This window comes from Drosophila biarmipes, chromosome 3R (genome assembly GCF_025231255.1).
Source record: "Drosophila biarmipes strain raj3 chromosome 3R, RU_DBia_V1.1, whole genome shotgun sequence".
Taxonomy (NCBI): Eukaryota; Metazoa; Arthropoda; class Insecta; order Diptera; family Drosophilidae; genus Drosophila; species Drosophila biarmipes.
The window spans coordinates 31723303-31739105 of record NC_066616.1 but is presented as its reverse complement, the minus strand read 5'-3'; the positions used below and the strand labels follow the sequence as shown (position 1 = coordinate 31739105).

The following is a 15803-nucleotide window of genomic DNA, read 5'->3' as shown; positions in this document are numbered from 1 at the left end:
CGGTGAGGCCACTTATAGCCTTCGGTTATCTCTGCACCAGCTGGCCAAGCCATTGACAAGAGCCGGAAAGTCCATTTAGCCGCAGATTAGCCTAATCTACAATCGTGGAGCTTTCGAATATTTTTATATTCGGCTCATGAAGTGGCCATAATCGGCCTCCGGTGGGGCAGATTGCGTATTTCTAAACAACACATCGTAAAAGTGGCTATTTCGGCGATTCACTACCGTTTGGTAATTGGCGTAGTAATAAACCTTTGATAGGAAATCCTCTGACCACTGAAAACATTTTTCCTTTAATATACTTGATTTTATATGATCCTTTGGTATAAGCTTACCAATTTTATCAACTAGAGATGCATATCGAAGTTAATATCATTTTTTATTATATATATTATATATTTACTTAATAGTTAATAAGTTTTTAAATTTCCGCGGGCTATTTCTTTTTTTATATATATATCGATAAGAGCAGGGATTGCGCCTTGGCTAGATATCGATAGTAGGGTCGTGTCCTGGGTAGGACTCTCCAGAATTGGAGACTTCAGGCCAAGACTCGACCCGTGGTTTGTGTCTCAGGTGCCCTTAGGCTTGCGTTATCGATAAATCTGGCAAAGAAGTATCCCGATATTTATTTTTGTTCAGAAGTTATCGATAAGTCGTCCGCCCCTGGTTCAATTTGTCGCTGCAATATTATAAATATTCGAAGAGCAGGGGGCGATAATTGACATTTCAAGCGTTGTGCGATGCCAGCCGGAGTCCGGGACAGCCTGTGAGTGTTCGGGATCGGCTGAGAACAGGAGCGACCCTCGCGGGGACCAGCAGGCGGATTAGCAGGCAGGATTGGCAGCGGGGCCGCAACAAAAGACCTCGACGACTGCCGAAGTGACGCCATTTTCTGTGCGAATAAAGAGCAGGTGGGGCACGGCGGAGAGACAGCCGACAGAGCGACGCATAAGCGCCAGCGAGCAGCCAGGATGAGCAGCCTGATCAACTTCCTCAACCCCAAGCTGAAGCCCTCCGTGGAGAGCGATGCCGTGTGCGAGGACGGCTACACCGCGGCCAACCTGGTGGCGGACGACATCGAGCAGCTGGAGCGCGGGTTCATGTGCTTCGCCGTCTGCAAGCCGCCCATCGAGATCGTCTTCGACTTCCCCAAGGCGGTGGACATGAAGGTCATCAAGCTGTGGCCCGCATGTGGGGCGCTCAGGTCCACCGCCTTCGAGCTGCACGGACGACACGATGGCATCTGGGAGCGGGTGGCCTTCGTGCGCGACCTGGGCCGTGGCGTGGACTCGGTGACCTTCTGCTACCAGAGCGACTACAACTCGCGCAGCAGCTCCAACTCGGAGCAGAGCGAGAAGGTGTTCTTCTTCAAGTCCGCCCACAAGATCCTGGCCAGCACGAACAGCGTAAAGGTGGTCATCCGGGCCACGGAACGCTGCCCTCCGGTGCTGCGCAAGGTCCAGATGTGGGGACTGCCCGCCCGCTCCCTAGACAAGGCCGACCGGGAGCTTGTCAAGACTATTTGGAGCGAGATAAGCGACCCCTACGGCCAGCGGGACGCAGCCCAGACGCCCACGGGCCAGAGGTCACCGCCGCGACACGTTCCCGAGCTGCGGGAGCAGTCCACACTCTCCATTCCCGAGGAGTTCCTCGACTCCATCACCTGGGAGCTAATGGTAAGGAGTCCTTTGTGTCCTGCACACCCTGCAGGCAGGTAGCTACTATTTTCCGCCCTATCTCTCACTCTGAGTGCCCATCTGCACTGCCTCAGCTGAGTACATAGCCATGAATCAGCGGCGGCCATTTTGTCGGTTCCACTTCCGCAAGAAATGCACTGCAAGGTCAATTCAATCTGGTCATGTGCACACACATATGTACAGCAGAAAACATTGCCTGGTGGATTTTAAAAACGTTTCTGAATCATAGCTACCAATGTTGAAATCATATCACTATCTAGCAACAAGGAAGCGACGAAATCGTCAGTCATTCAACCAAGAAATATCAGTTCTCGAATCATTAAGCAAGATTATTCACCTTAAGGTTTGATAAAGAGAAGTTCACTGATTTCTCAGAGAACTCGAAAAATTTATTGATTAGATTATAGGTTTCCTGATCCTACTTACCTTTCTTTAATTGCTCACCCCTCTCTGCAGATCTTCCCCACCGTGCTGCCCTCTGGCAAAGTGGTGGACCAGTCCACCATCGACAAGCACGCCGAGGAGGAGGCCAAGTGGGGCCGCCAGCCCTCGGATCCCTTCACAGGCCTGGAGTACAATGCGCAGCGCAAGGCGATCCTCAACCTGGCCCTGAAGGCGCGCATCGAGAAGTTCCTCATGGAGCACTCGGAGCACTTCAAGGCGGTGCCGCGCAGCCTGGGCACCTCTCGCCTGCGTCGCCGCCACGCCTCGCAGTTCGCCAGCAGCACCTGCCAGCCGGGACAGATCAGCCCGGCTGCCGGAACCTATTCGGCGCTGAGCAACGCCTACAAGCAGCAGCAGCGGAAGAGCAGGGCCACCGCCACGGCCACCTCCTCGTCGGCGACTTCCTTCGCGGGATCCCCGCACTCGCCGCCAGCGGCCAAGAGGGCCAGGCACAGCCACCACGGCAGCAGCGCCTGTGCCACCGTGACCTCGGCCTCCACCTCCATCGACCAGGCCATTCAGCAGGCGCTGCAGAAGGTCACGCGCTTCAGCCAGCTGGCCTCGAACGCCAGCGCCGGCTGCGGATCCGGATCAGGGGCTCCTCCCGCCAGCTGCATAAACTGCCGGAGCGCCCAGTTCGGCTACGAGATCCGCACGTGCCGCCACCTGGTCTGCCGGGAGTGCCTGGTGCTGCTCTCGCGCGACCAGCAGTGCGTGTGCAAGGTGTTCTTCCGCGGCGCCGACGTGGAGCGCTACCACAAGCTGGATCCTTAGAGCTTCCCCGTCGACCGTGGCATCAAGTTTGGTTCTCCCCGTTCGGTTCAGTTTGTAAGCCAGTCAATCGCTTTAGCCCCTAGGCCTCGTCTACGTTAGTTTATAGTCATATCAGAGTCGGTCTGGTTCGGTTCTGGTTGCAGAATCGCGATTTCGCAGAGAAGCCAAATGTGTACACGCGCGAGTCTTCACCGATTCGTCGGCAGTATGTATCAGTATCAGGTCACGTTTAGTCATAGAGCAGATTACATATTACGGAGTAAAGATTACAGATTACAGATTACGGATTACCGATTAGCAATAGAGAGTGCGCGCCTAGTTTTTGTAGACCTTTATATACAGTCCCCAAAAGACAGGATCAGGATCGTTCAGCGCGAGTTTATATATTCATACCAACTATACCTAGAATAAAGTACAATAAACTAAAGTCGATTGAGTAATCGGGAGAGCGACAGCGCTATTTTCGGCAGTTTGATGAATTGTATTAAAGATTTGTTTAAACGTTACGCTATTCATTTTCAACAAGTTCAAATTGTCTATAAAGAGTTTAGATTTCAATTAGTGTTTAAGACTATCAGTTTTCGTTAGCATTAAAACTCAATACATATTTATTTTTATTGTGCGTCGTTTACTTTGTATCACAAAATTGTAGTTACATTTTGGTACATTTTAGTGTGTACGTTTACTTCATTACTTCGCTCTCAATAAAAGGATTACAAAAATGCTCGTTTTTTTATGTTTTGGGAGTTTAACAATTATTATTGAAATATTTCTTTCTATGTAGATAATTTGATTCAATGTAAAATAAATTTGAATTATCTACATCGAATTTGGCGCCCTCTGTCGGAATATTTCTGAAACTGTTACTCAATTATCGATATCGATAAAACAGCTGTGCCCTCTCCGCAGTGTTGTTGTAAGCATTTCAAAATTGGCCCCAATATTTTAATTTTCCGGAATTTCAATGTCCGGAGGGACCAACATAACTCCTCAATCCGGCCGAAGACCACGCCTCGGATTGGGCAGGCGTGGTTGTCAATCCACGCCTTTAATGAGACTTCACAGGGGCGAAACCTCTGTAAATACCCCAAAAATTGGGAACCAGGAGACTCCAAAGGCCCTAGCACTATCCCTGAGCGCACGCAGGATAGGTTTGTCCAGAAACCGGACGGAACTGACCAAGAAGAAGCTGGAGTTTGCTGTTGCGCAGGAAAACAAGGACAATGAGCCAGAGGTTGAGAAGAAACCCGCCAAAAAGGAGGCCAAGAAGGTCAACCATAGGAAGAGCGATCCTAAAGAGAATTGCCATAAGTCAGAGGATGAACAGCAGCAGGATCTCCAAAAGAATCCTCCGGAAGAGAGTCCCCAGCACAGTAAAATCACAGAACTACAGGGAGATATAGAAGTCTGGCACCGGGCATTCAGAGCCTCTGTGGACGATCTACTGACGATGGCGGAGCCAGGACTCTCGAAGAAGGAGCTCCTCGCCCAGCTGGGCATTCCCCTCGAGATGCTGCGCTACCTGGAGGAGGATTAACCTTAAATAAACATAGTTCGCCATTAGATTTAACATTAAGAAACTGTATATTCCCATTGCAACAAGGAGGAAACTCAAACTTATCAAACAACTAGTACTTGTGCGGGCGCACGGGCCGCTCGGGATCGAAGAGCTTGGGGTCCTGCAGGAAGTCGAGGTCCTTGTGGTAGCCCGGCATCAGCAGGCACTGCTGGGCGCGCAGGATGGCCTGCTCCACCTGCTCCTGCCGGCGCTTGCATAATCCGGTGATGTGCCGCCCGTAAATGCGACCCGTGTACGGGGATTGGAACTGGGAGAGCAGCTTCACGTTCTTGTAGTGCGGCTCGATGCTGTGCTTGCACAGGATGCACTGCTGGGGGTCCTTTTCGTAGGGATTCGTTATGTCAATGGGCAAATCCGAGTCCGCGGATTCGGCGTTGGCCGAGTAAAAGCGGCTGGTGGCGCCCAATTGCTGCCTGCCCACCAGGTTAACCACCTTGGCTTTAGAGTACATAATTAGTAAAGCATTTGTATATTGACCATATTTTTAACTTACCATTTTGCGCCAGAAACTTACCTAATTTAAGCATATTTATTTTTTTTACCAATATTTACCTCGTGCTATCGATATCGACAGAACGATAACAAAACACCGCCTGGGCAGTGCTGGACAATGCCAGATTGTAACATGTGTTCAACCATCGATAAGTCGATGAGTTTTCTGGTTAAAATTTAAGAAAACACACAAAAATGAAACCGAGATCTCAGAAAACCCAAGGAAAACCCCATGGAAAATTCAACAAAGGCCCTGGCAAGGTGGCCCACAACCAGAAGCCTTACTTCAAGAGCAAAAACAAGCAAAAGGGAAAGGACGTAAGTGAGAAAATCAATGAAATGCAGTAGGTATACTCACATGTTTTTCCAATATTTTCCAGGACAAGCCAAGCAAACCTAATAAACCCGAGATCCGGAATTTGAAACGCCAGGAGAAGGCGTCCAAGGAGGCGGCGGAAAGGGAGAAGGTCCGGGCTGAGAGGGATGCCCAGGTGAAAGCCTATAAAAAGAAGCGTCTGGAGAAAACGAAGGCCATCAGCAAAAAGACCCAGAAGGGTCAGCCCTTGATGAAGGATCGCATGCAGCTCCTACTGAAGCAGATCGAGGAGATGAAGCGGCATTAAGTGAGTCCCAGGACATCTTAGTTCCAAGGAACGCCCTCTGATAAGGGTGTTTTTATTCTCACCAAACTCGTTTCGGGGATTTGCTTAGGCGCTTTACTGTAGGGTTTTACCTATAAGGCAACATAAAAATGTTTAATTTTACATTAGGTTTACTTTATTTTTAAATGAATTACACTGTTTTTCACAACAATATTCGTTTGTAAACTGTTTTTTAAGTTTATTCCAAAACGTTTGACAATTTTGTGGATACCAATTTATGGAAATATTTAACAAATCTATGATGCGAGGGTGACACACTTATTTCTTGTAATAATCTAGTCTAGCCATTCAATCAAGCCACCTAGTTAGACACTTTAGATGGCCGTCAGCTGGGTGATGGATGTACTGCTCTTACCATCTAGGACTCCGGTTCTAGATGGTCGTGCGGCTGCTGTCTGTACACCCGGAAGTGCGACTACACTCTCCCCGTGAGGGCGGCTGGAAACAGGTCCTTCGGCAAGGTCATGTCTCTGCCGAGGGACGCTGGCGAATGGTAGTCGGGCGAAGAGAAGACAACTCTGGAAGATCACCCCAATCCAAGGCGGAACAGCCGGCGCCGAAGGATGTGTGGCCGAGGGGGAACTCGGTCCTGAGCCGGCGAACTCTGCGCACCTGTCGACCCGCAGTTTCAATCCAGACTTCCTGCGGCATCTCGGGCTCTGCTGTGGGCGACCTCCCTTCCCGTGCACTCGTGGGAACCAAATGAATAGTCAAGAAACATATGAGTCCGATGCCGCTCCAAAGGCATCCACCATCCAGCATTCAGGTCCTGGCTTTGTCCGCCTGAAAAGCAAGCAAAAGAAGCTGCTGCGAAAGGCTCTTCAAGGTGGACTGAGCAGGGAAAAGGCTCTAGCAGTGGTGCAAGCTGTTCCCATTGCCAAGGGACTACTGCCTGCTCCCTACGGAATTCAAACTAGCACACCCTATCCCTACTCCACTTTCGTTAAATGTGTAAAAATCGGTGTGGCACCGGAGTCTGCTGGGACTCTGCTGACCGCCGAGGAAATAAGTAGGATCAAGGAGGCCATAGTTGATGTGACCGTGGAGAAATCCGGCAGCCAGAAGCCCCAGTTCGAGGGATGTGTTCCTCGGAGAGGATGGCTTCTCATCACCTGCTCCAACCTGTCCACCGAAGAGTGGTTTAAGCAAAACTTCTGCCACATTCAGGCCAAAGTGGACTTCAAACTGAAGTTAATGAAGGAGTCAGAACTCCCGAGGAAGAATGTGGTGCGTGGATACTTTCCAGACAGCCTGTCCACCAGCAGTAAGAAGGTCCTGGAAATCATAGAGGCCCAGAACTCAGTCTCAACGGCAGAATGGAGGGTTATGGACCGATTGATCCAAGGTGATTTCTTGCACCTGGTCATGGCAGTTGACAATGAGTCACACAAGAAGCTGGCCAAGATGGGAGGGACCATCTTCTACCGATTCGGAAGGTTAAAACTGTATTCAAAAAGCGCTTCGGATGGAAAGGCGGGGTTACATGCCAGAAAACTAACATCGAACAAATCACCCTCAAAGGAATCCTTTGAAATACCCGCTCCAAGTCAGATCGCTGGACAAGTTCAAGCTTTGAGAAATAATGGTTCATGGAATTTATGCTATAATCCGTGGAATACATATCACAATGCGGGGAATCAATGGAACCAACAACCAAACTTCAGGTATTGTCCACCCTATCCTAGAGAAGATCAAGCGCCTGTTTGGCCTGGATCGGGAGCTTGGAATGGATGAGATAGAGTGTTTATTGATCAAGCTTTGTTTTTAATATATGAAGGAACGGGCTCGTCAAGAAAGAAACTTATACGTCAAGTAAGTAATCATTACATAGGAAAAGCCAAAGCTTAATGATTTTGATAGGATCAGATCCGCATTTTTGCCATATCGTCAAATTATTTCCACTAACAAGGTTTATTTTCAGGAATTTCCTGAGCTCAACTTTTTTCAACGGAGATATTTAGTACAGTTCGTTTTTAGAGGTATTTAGAGTTTTTATTGAGTAGACATTTAAACAGGACTCTTTCAATTCCCACTTCCACGAACTACAAATGGACTCCTCTCAACCAATAACACCCATTTAATTGATTTTGCTTACAGCAACAGATACAGTAACACTGGTTACACAGAAAAAATGAACTAATGTCGGGGGAAACTCAATGGAGCACTAAAAATCTGTAACTTTGGTTACAGTATCTGGTAACTCTGAAGTGATTACTAGTTTAGGAATAGAAAAACTGGATAAAATTGATGTGGTTTAACCACAGGAGTTACCATCGAAGAAACATTCTAGGCAATCATATCCCACTTCAAAACCTCTCATATCTTTCTTCCGGCACAGCAATAAAATCAGATGATGATGAGAAAAATATGCCACTGAAATCCAAAAAGTGTTGGGGCTATGTGGCTCTCTTGGGTGTTCTGAGTATTGCTTTTCCGAGCACGCTCCGTGCGCTAATTAAATCTAATGCAACCTGTAATAAATTCGCTTGTCGCAATCTTCCGGCCGTGCGAATCAACCCTTTTTCGCGACTCGCGACTATGCAAATTCTGGCGGCAAATTGCCCTGGTGCCATTGAGGCTTATCATCTCTGGCATCCCGAGTCCTGCGTCCTGTACCTGCCGGAGTCACCCTCGTAGGTCCTCCGATTCCCTCGCGATTTGGCGAACAAAGCAATTTGCTGGCTGCCACGCGATTCAATTTTCGCCAAAATATTCGGCATAATAGTAAAGTTTTATGCGAATTCCGTTGGCAGAACATCCGCTTCCGCCTCGAAGGGGTTGACTGTGGGCCACCCCTCCCTCACTTCAGATTGACAATCAGCATGCGGTCTCATATCCGCTGGAAGGGCAAACAGAGAGCGGGAAAACTTTCACTTTGCCGCATATTGCGAAACTATTGGGCTGCGCACACAACCCGCTGACACAAATCGCACTAAATCAAAAATTATACTTTGGGCAAATAAAGCGAAAGGACGAGGACGAGGATGCCCGCTCGCAGGAAGTCGCTGCACCCTGTGGCCATAAATCTCATCTAGTCAAATATTGAATTACGCCGGATGGGAAAGGGTTCTCCGCCTACTCGCAGATCCAATTTAGTGGGTCAGAAGGACGTGGCCCATCCACATCCCCTCGCCCTCTAGTGTGTGACACTTTTCCGGCCAGCGCTTTGTTCTGTTTATTTAATAAAAATTTGCAGTTATGAGATGAGTGCTCAAAGGGTCGCTTATGTGTCGATAATGAATAGTTATTGCTGCTCCGAGGGTTCTGATTCATAATGCTTTGTTTGGGTCGCTTATAGTGCAATTTATGCATGTTTATGTTCGAGTAGTGGCGGGGTTTTATTCGGGGTGACAATGGGTTAAGGGCTCTCCACTCTTTTTATTCCACTCTATTGACAAAACAAGCCCCTTGCCAAAAACAGTACAGACATAGGTGAGTTGAACATACATTTTACAACTACATATTTAATCCATTTCAGGTACCCCAATAAATTGAAACAACACCTACAAAAATGTAATACTGTATTATGTTTTTAGTTTGCCTGCCTTACCAAAAAACCTTATAAAATAAACAAAAACATATACAAACTACAAAACAGAAAGTTTTAATTATATATTGTTTACACCGGTAATTGTTTTTCAATTTCATATCTTCTGCGAATTCTATACAGCTTTATTGCGGCCCAAAGTCAATAGAAACCTCTGAATGGTCATAGCAACGCGGATTCAGCTGTTCTGGGTTTTTCGTATAGCTGCCGGGGGTTCACTTTTCGACTCGGCGACGATCCCGATCCCGCCTTGGTAAATCCGAGCTGATAAGAGATCCCCTGATGTCACGATCATCGGGACTTTGTTGGCAGACTCTAAAATATTTAATCAAGAGCCACACGCGCTGTAGCCTCAGTCCTAGCTCAACTCTCAGCTTTGAAGCAATACCGCCGAGCTACACTATTATCAAAATGAAATACTTCGAGTGCTGTTGGCTGCTCATCGTAGTACTACTCTTCGTCTCCTCGCAAAATGCCTTGGCGGCCCCAAAAGGAAAGAGAAAGGGATTTTCGTTTCCAAAATTACCACATGTCAACATAAATATTCACCATAACAGTAAGTTTTTCAATGGAGTATTTTTTACAAGATTATATCCATAATCTATTTTATTTACTTTAATTTCAGACATTCACATCGGCTAACAATGGCTTTATTAACGAGCAATTTAGTGTAGTTGTTAATAACTTAGTATGAGTTCAATACATAGCTGTAGTCATGTGTTCCAGTAAATATTAATTCAGTGGCTTAAAAAATAAAAGTGCTCAAATTACGTTTAAAATATTTAAATAGTAACTGTGTTTATGACTAAAACATGCATACCATCCCATACATTTTTCCCTGTGGTTATTCCTTGCGATAAGAAATATTTGACATCTCTTATTTATTGAAATAGTATCTGGAATTTTTCAAATATGTTACAACTATCTCCATGGACTTTCAAGTATCTTTACAACCAAGTTTTGTGATTCCTTGCGTCTTAATTTACACCCACTCACCTTACGTCTAGATTACTAAATTGCCCCTTTCCTGGGGATTAACCCTTTCCACCCCATTGTATAAATGCAAAACTTGTGCATAACTCACTGGCTTTCCAATCTTGTTAACGATTCGGTATGCTAATTAAATTCCTGCCGATGCAGGCAAAAGAAACGAAGAAGCCGGAGATATTTTCACTTTCGCTGGTCTGAGATAAGAAAAAATCTGCCTGGAAATTAACACCCGAACCGAAATGTTTCCCCAAACAATTCGGATCCGAGATCCTGCGCGAAGGACCAACTTTTGGCCGTGGATTTATGGGCATTTTGGCATGGGGTCTACGGAGTTGGGGATGCAGTTGCTCTTATCTGGCTGAAATATTAACGGTTTAGGCTTAATTACAAATGGCGACGATGCCCGGGGATCCCAAATTAACTGCCAGTATGCTTGCGAGGGGGTAAGAAAGCGGGGACGGCAGCCATTAGGGTAATTATTTACAACAATTTCAAATTTTACACATGAACAAGTGGAAAAGCACAATAAAATGGCGCCACAAAATGTTTTGCATGCACTTTCCGTGTTGGTCGGATCTGCTTGGTTTTTGGCTTTGTTTTTCAAGTGCTGCGGCTCATAAATTACGAAAGAGCGGGTTGTAAATCACAGAATCACCCCTTTTCAGTTTCGTTATGCTCCTGGCGAATTGTCCATGTAAATTTCGAAATTTTCAACAATTTGCAACACTCTTTCTTTTTTGGCCAACGAAACACGTGGCCGAAAGCCATGGGCAGGGGGTAGTGTGAACAGAACCCTTTGAAAGCCGGCGCATAAATTTCAATTAAAATTGAAAAGCCATGAAAAATAAAACCCCCCACAGGGAGAGCGGAGTGATAACCATGAAAACTTTCGCATGGAGTGTTTTGGGGGCAGTTTTAATTGTGGACAGCAGCAGGTGCAGGCATGCATGAAAGTGGCCCAGAACAGCGGGTCAGAGCCACCAGTTTTCAATTAAAACTCGAAAATATTTCCAATGATTGCCGAATAAGAGAAACTTTGTCAAGCAGCCCCAGGAGGGGTTGGCCAAAGGATTAAACACGCCCCTGAGGAATTCCCATGGAGTGGACAGTGGTCAAACTGTGATGAATTTCACCCATCATCGGTTTGAGGGAGATTATCTGCGCATCCATCTTTCTCTTTGACAGGAACCCTTTCCTATAGCAATACGAAGCTTTATAGACAAGGCGATTAGTGAGCTGTAGCTTAAATGAATAGAATTATGAACTACTTGTAGCCTTTTGTAATACATTAATATTTAGAAAAACTAATATTTTTTATTTTTCCTAAATAGAATTTTTCTTAAACAAGGTAAACCAATAAGTCCCTAAAACTTTCATGTAAAGAGGTTGAAAATTGAACTATAGAGTGCAAAAAGGTTACTTTGTTGACATATTTTACACTTCAGTGGATTTCAGTACATCCATCTTCTTATCCACATCCTGTTCAGCACCCACTTCCGATACTCATCTGCAATCAGCTTTATGTACCGGCGACAAATGTCAAAACTATAAGCTGACACTAAACCATTGCGGCACTTCAGCAGCCAGCGGTAAACACCGAGTAACAAACATGGAACATAAATCCCAAACCCCTAGAAAAAGTAAGACAAAGAGGGTGACTGGTCACCCCTGTCCCATTCGAAATTGCTCTTTAACTTGCAACAGTGAGCGGTTAACAAGCGACGCGTGCCGCATCCTGTTTTCACACGCACCGAAACTCAAGTACAGTTGCCTCCGCCGGCGACCATAGTTGTGCTAGTGGATGGTGCTGTACTCGTGTGTCATCGCTACATAACCTCACAATGAGCCGTGACATAATTCACTTCCTGCCGCATCATCAGCAAGGGACATCCCCCGTTATTCGGTTTAAAGTCGCATAACTCTCAAATTAAAGTGACCATGCGACAATTTTCAATTTCCACATTGTCCATAAATCAAATTGCGTTTACAATGAGCTAGCCAGGGGGCATTCTCGGCGGAATCCGGGCGGGGTTACGCACATGGGCGAGGGTTCAAAGCGTCAGCACTAGTACCTTTTGATGGGTTTATTGAAAAACTGTCCTGAATTTGTTCTGTTGTACTCTGTTTGAAAGGGAATAATAGTTTAGAGATGAAGTTGGAAGACAACAAGAGGAAAGTAAATGTGGAAAATATATTGGCTTATTGAAAGGTCATTAAATGTCAAGAATTGAAACTCCCTTATACAGTATAATATGTGTGCGCCCACTCCTTGAAGGGTATTCAAAACTTTCTAATATCCCAGGAATTTTCCATTCTCCCTTTATTTGCTTGTTTTTAGGTTTTTTGTTCGTTGTTTTTTGGGTGGTTCGGTGTTGACACACCAGAGATAAGGAGTAAAAGGAGGTCCTGTGCCATGTGTGACAGTTATGAGCATCTGCAATCCAATTTAATCAGAGCTGCTGGCAAATGGCCTTCCCTGACCGAATTTTGGGGCAAAAACACACAATATATAATCGCATCAGGGGCTTTCAGGAAAAAACCGGAGACAATGGGGAATCCAGTGCGCTGTGGCATGTGTCAAAATTTTGGCTTCGATAAGAGATCTAAGAACCGCAGGCACATGTGTGCTGGCCAATTTGAAACATGATTAGCAGTGAATCGGAGTGGTAAGTTTGGAAATTCAATTTTTAAATTGGCCCAGGACCTTCTACTTACCGGCTAAGTAACCACCCCAAGGGATTTTTTATGCTGGGCCCATAAATCTGGGGAAAGTCTTAACATGTCAGCGACACTTTCCCCAAAACAAGGTCCAACTTTATTCAAATGCCGGGAAGCAACAGGAAGGGCTTGGCGAAGAATTCCGACTTCGGACTTTCTTAATGTCTACAAATTCCTTTCGGCAAATCCAATACAAAGCCCACTGACTTTGATTTATCACGGCGGGGCGTGGTATTTTTAATTTACAAGCCCGTCGAGTTCCCATCCCAGGACCCAATCTCTTAACCCTTTGAGACCGCCTGTCTGCATAATTATGTCCGTGTGCCCGCAAATTTATGGACCTGCCAACGTCTTACTCCTGCGACTCCTGGACTTTCACTTTGTCAAATGGGTTTCCTTGTAATTGGCTTCGGTCTTGGCGGCTACTTAGTTGGGATTTGTTTGCTCTGACTTATATGGTGGTCAAGTGGTCAGTCTGGTTTCTTGTTCCAGATTAATTTGTGGTTGGATTTTACACAAACTACTCAGTTCTATTTACCCTTTCCAAAAGGTATTTCTTCCTTTTACAAAACAGCCATAAAGGGGGAAAGAAGAGCCTATTTGAATAATAAAATTGGAGGTGCATAAAAGTATGCTACATTCCATTTCTGTTTTATTTACTGCATAGTTTTAGACACATTTTTCTTTAATTTATGTTGACAGCCTCATATATTTAAAAGTAGTTTGTCATGTAAATGAGAAAAACTTAAGATACTTTGTTTGTCTAAAAAGCACCTTGTTCAGGAATAAAATCCTATAGAGTATAAATTTCAAGCGAGTTGCCCGACAAAACTTATTTCTCCTCCTGAGAATTGAAACTCACTCCGAGGGAAAACCACAAATGATGACTGCATCAAGTGAGGTTCAATTCGGGGGAAAGGGGATGGATGACAACAGCATGACAATCCTCGAGAGCAATTCCTGTAAAATTCTATGACTTCGTAACTAATTAGCGCAGCCCATAAAAACAATGAAGGCGACGCAGAGGAAAAGCGGGAAATTCACCCTCTAGGAAAAGCCATCCTCACCACTTTCCGACTTTCCTAATGAAGTTTGACGTGCTGATGTGCGGTGACGTTGACGAGGATGAGGATATTCAGGAGCGGAGAACACGCAGTCAACAAGTGAAAGTCAGCCCGCGGTGAAATTCAATGATGATGACCCCTCACGATGATGATGATTTCAACTGTGACGGAGGACTTTGTTAAGGGGCCATAAAATGCATTAAAATTAAAAACGTGTTAAAATGCTCAAGATTCAGCTCGCGCAATCTTTTTAATGAGCTCTTAATGAGGCTGCCTGACCAAATCAAGAAGCAGGAAAAGAACCAAAAACAATTTGCGTCTCATTTGCTCGGTTGCGCAACTTAAAAAATCGTAAATTATAAACAAATTTTTAATGAAAAAAACTTCATTCCGGCATATGCTCCAGGTCGCCACCCCCTTTTTATAGAGCCCCGGACTTCGGATCCGTATCTGTGTGTGACTTTTGTTGCTGCCCATAAATTATGTAAATTTCCATTCGAAATTCAAAATTAAAAAAAATATAGAATGGTGCATAAAAAACGCTGTCCTGCTGGCTGTAACGAGGGTGAAAGGTCACGAAAAATAAAACAGGGGCGAGGGGCGTGGCCAGAAAACATCATAAAAGTGAGAAATATGCCTCTTATTTTGTATTTTGTAATTTGTTTTGTAATTTTGCGCCTTTTTGTTCTGAAATATGAGGAAAAAATTGCCACATTTACCCGAAAACAAATGGGGATGGAGGAAATTGAACCCGGGGTAAATGGATTTTTCATTCGATTCCTAAACCCTACCCCCAGCCGTGGGAAATCCCATTTTCCTGCGGGATAAGTCTACTACTTCGGTTCCTTATTTTCCCTTGATTCTGAACTGTACAAATTGGACGAGACAAACTGCAAGTTTTCGAGGCAAAGATGCATAGATACGTAGATCCTTTCCGGTATCACATAAATTAGGGGGGCTTCGAGCATGGACTGGGAGTCAGACATATGCAAAGGCGTGACTGCGGAGACTCAGGTGAAATTTATTGGAGCGAAAGAATCCAGCACGAACGTGGTACACTCCGCTGCAGGGTTGGGTAGATGAATTTTTCTTAAGAGTCTGAAAGAAATCAAAAGAATGAATACCTAAAATATCATTATATTATCTTTTTGCGGATCCTTTTAAGTATTATTGCCCAAGATACTAAATCTTCTTTAAAAGTGTCTAAAAGTATGCAGTGAAAAACAGAAATTCGTCTTTTAACAGCAATTTTTGTATCTTATTACATTGAAATAAATTGTTGCATACTTTAACACATCTCTCTACTGATTTCAATGGCACCCTAGAATATTTTTTACATAAAAATACATTTTAAACCTAAAATTCGAAATTATTTCCAGACAGCACAGTGTAATTAGCTGACGGCTGCGGTAAAAAGTCGACTGCAAGTTCTTTTGTGGCTGCGCTTAATTTTTAATGCCGCGCCATGAAATTTATTGGGCCGCCACAAATTTGAGTTAATCTGCGAGTTGCCAACGGGCTTAGCAGTGCCGGGACAGACTGTACTTAATTCCCCCGAACTCGGAGTGGGTTTTCCGTTTCACGAAAGGATTCACGCTTCGCTAGGAGGTGGGATGAGGAATGGCGCTGCGACAGACTCATTTAAAGTCCCAACTGAAATCAGCGCTGATTTAATTTCAACTGTCATGGGGGTTAAGGAGTTAGCCCGTCGCAGGGTAAGAGGTGTGATAAGTGCTTTTCAATGCGAAGCGCGCCAGGATCTGCAGGATTGAGGACTTTTTGTTTGGCCCTGCATTCCGGGCGGGAAATTCCTCGGCGCGGCCATCAATCAAT

General features: G+C 45.3%; 6 protein-coding genes across 7 annotated transcripts; 5 read left to right on the top strand and 1 right to left on the bottom strand.

Moving 5' to 3' along the window:
• The first annotated feature begins 655 nt into the window (after window positions 1-655).
• Window positions 656-3642, top strand: LOC108025442 (RING finger protein 37). Its single transcript, XM_017095939.3, has 2 exons — window positions 656-1679; window positions 2157-3642. The coding sequence occupies exons 1-2, from the start codon at window positions 975-977 to the stop codon at window positions 2916-2918; spliced, it is 1467 nt and encodes a 488-aa protein (XP_016951428.1). The 5' UTR covers window positions 656-974; the 3' UTR covers window positions 2919-3642.
• Window positions 3643-3818: 176 nt separating this feature from the next.
• Window positions 3819-4537, top strand: LOC108025367 (uncharacterized). Its single transcript, XM_017095827.3, has one exon. The coding sequence runs from the start codon at window positions 3883-3885 to the stop codon at window positions 4453-4455; it is 573 nt and encodes a 190-aa protein (XP_016951316.1). The 5' UTR covers window positions 3819-3882; the 3' UTR covers window positions 4456-4537.
• Window positions 4479-5121, bottom strand: LOC108025368 (28S ribosomal protein S18c, mitochondrial). Its single transcript, XM_017095828.3, has 2 exons — window positions 4991-5121; window positions 4479-4935 (listed from the first exon to the last, which is right to left on the bottom strand). Exons 1-2 carry the CDS (start codon window positions 5022-5024, stop codon window positions 4547-4549), a joined length of 423 nt encoding a protein of 140 aa, XP_016951317.1. The 5' UTR covers window positions 5025-5121; the 3' UTR covers window positions 4479-4546.
• On the top strand, window positions 5122-5804 carry LOC108025369 (thyroid transcription factor 1-associated protein 26). Its single transcript, XM_017095829.3, has 2 exons — window positions 5122-5307; window positions 5370-5804. The coding sequence occupies exons 1-2, from the start codon at window positions 5185-5187 to the stop codon at window positions 5610-5612; spliced, it is 366 nt and encodes a 121-aa protein (XP_016951318.1). The 5' UTR covers window positions 5122-5184; the 3' UTR covers window positions 5613-5804.
• Window positions 5805-5937: 133 nt separating this feature from the next.
• Window positions 5938-9464, top strand: LOC108025366 (uncharacterized). 2 transcript variants are annotated; one of them, XM_017095825.3, is made up of 3 exons: window positions 5938-7463; window positions 7573-7630; window positions 9322-9401. In XM_017095825.3, the coding sequence occupies exon 1, from the start codon at window positions 6354-6356 to the stop codon at window positions 7383-7385; it is 1032 nt and encodes a 343-aa protein (XP_016951314.1). In that variant the 5' UTR covers window positions 5938-6353; the 3' UTR covers window positions 7386-7463; window positions 7573-7630; window positions 9322-9401. The 2 variants fall into 2 exon arrangements, with proteins under 2 accessions (XP_016951314.1, XP_050744629.1); XM_050888672.1 differs by lacking the exon at window positions 7573-7630 and having other exon boundaries at window positions 9322-9464.
• LOC108025370 (uncharacterized) lies at window positions 9341-9985 on the top strand. Its single transcript, XM_017095830.3, has 2 exons — window positions 9341-9754; window positions 9824-9985. The coding sequence occupies exons 1-2, from the start codon at window positions 9481-9483 to the stop codon at window positions 9838-9840; spliced, it is 291 nt and encodes a 96-aa protein (XP_016951319.1). The 5' UTR covers window positions 9341-9480; the 3' UTR covers window positions 9841-9985.
• Window positions 9986-15803: the final 5818 nt, after the last annotated feature.

Excerpts from the sequence above, each read along its gene's own strand:
- LOC108025370 (XM_017095830.3), top strand. The coding sequence starts at position 9,481 with ATGTCACGATCATCGGGACTTTGTTGGCAGACTCTAAAATATTTAATC.
- LOC108025367 (XM_017095827.3), top strand. The coding sequence starts at position 3,883 with ATGTCCGGAGGGACCAACATAACTCCTCAATCCGGCCGAAGACCACGC.
- LOC108025369 (XM_017095829.3), top strand. The coding sequence starts at position 5,185 with ATGAAACCGAGATCTCAGAAAACCCAAGGAAAACCCCATGGAAAATTC. Across the intron at positions 5,308-5,369 it reads ACAAGCAAAAGGGAAAGGAC|GACAAGCCAAGCAAACCTAA; the intron begins GTAAGTGAGAAA and ends AATATTTTCCAG.
- LOC108025368 (XM_017095828.3), bottom strand. The coding sequence starts at position 5,024 with ATGCTTAAATTAGGTAAGTTTCTGGCGCAAAATG. Across the intron at positions 4,936-4,990 it reads TAAGTTTCTGGCGCAAAATG|CCAAGGTGGTTAACCTGGTG; the intron begins GTAAGTTAAAAA and ends TGTACTCTAAAG.
- LOC108025366 (XM_050888672.1), top strand. The coding sequence starts at position 6,354 with ATGAATAGTCAAGAAACATATGAGTCCGATGCCGCTCCAAAGGCATCC.
- LOC108025442 (XM_017095939.3), top strand. The coding sequence starts at position 975 with ATGAGCAGCCTGATCAACTTCCTCAACCCCAAGCTGAAGCCCTCCGTG. Across the intron at positions 1,680-2,156 it reads CCATCACCTGGGAGCTAATG|ATCTTCCCCACCGTGCTGCC; the intron begins GTAAGGAGTCCT and ends CCCTCTCTGCAG.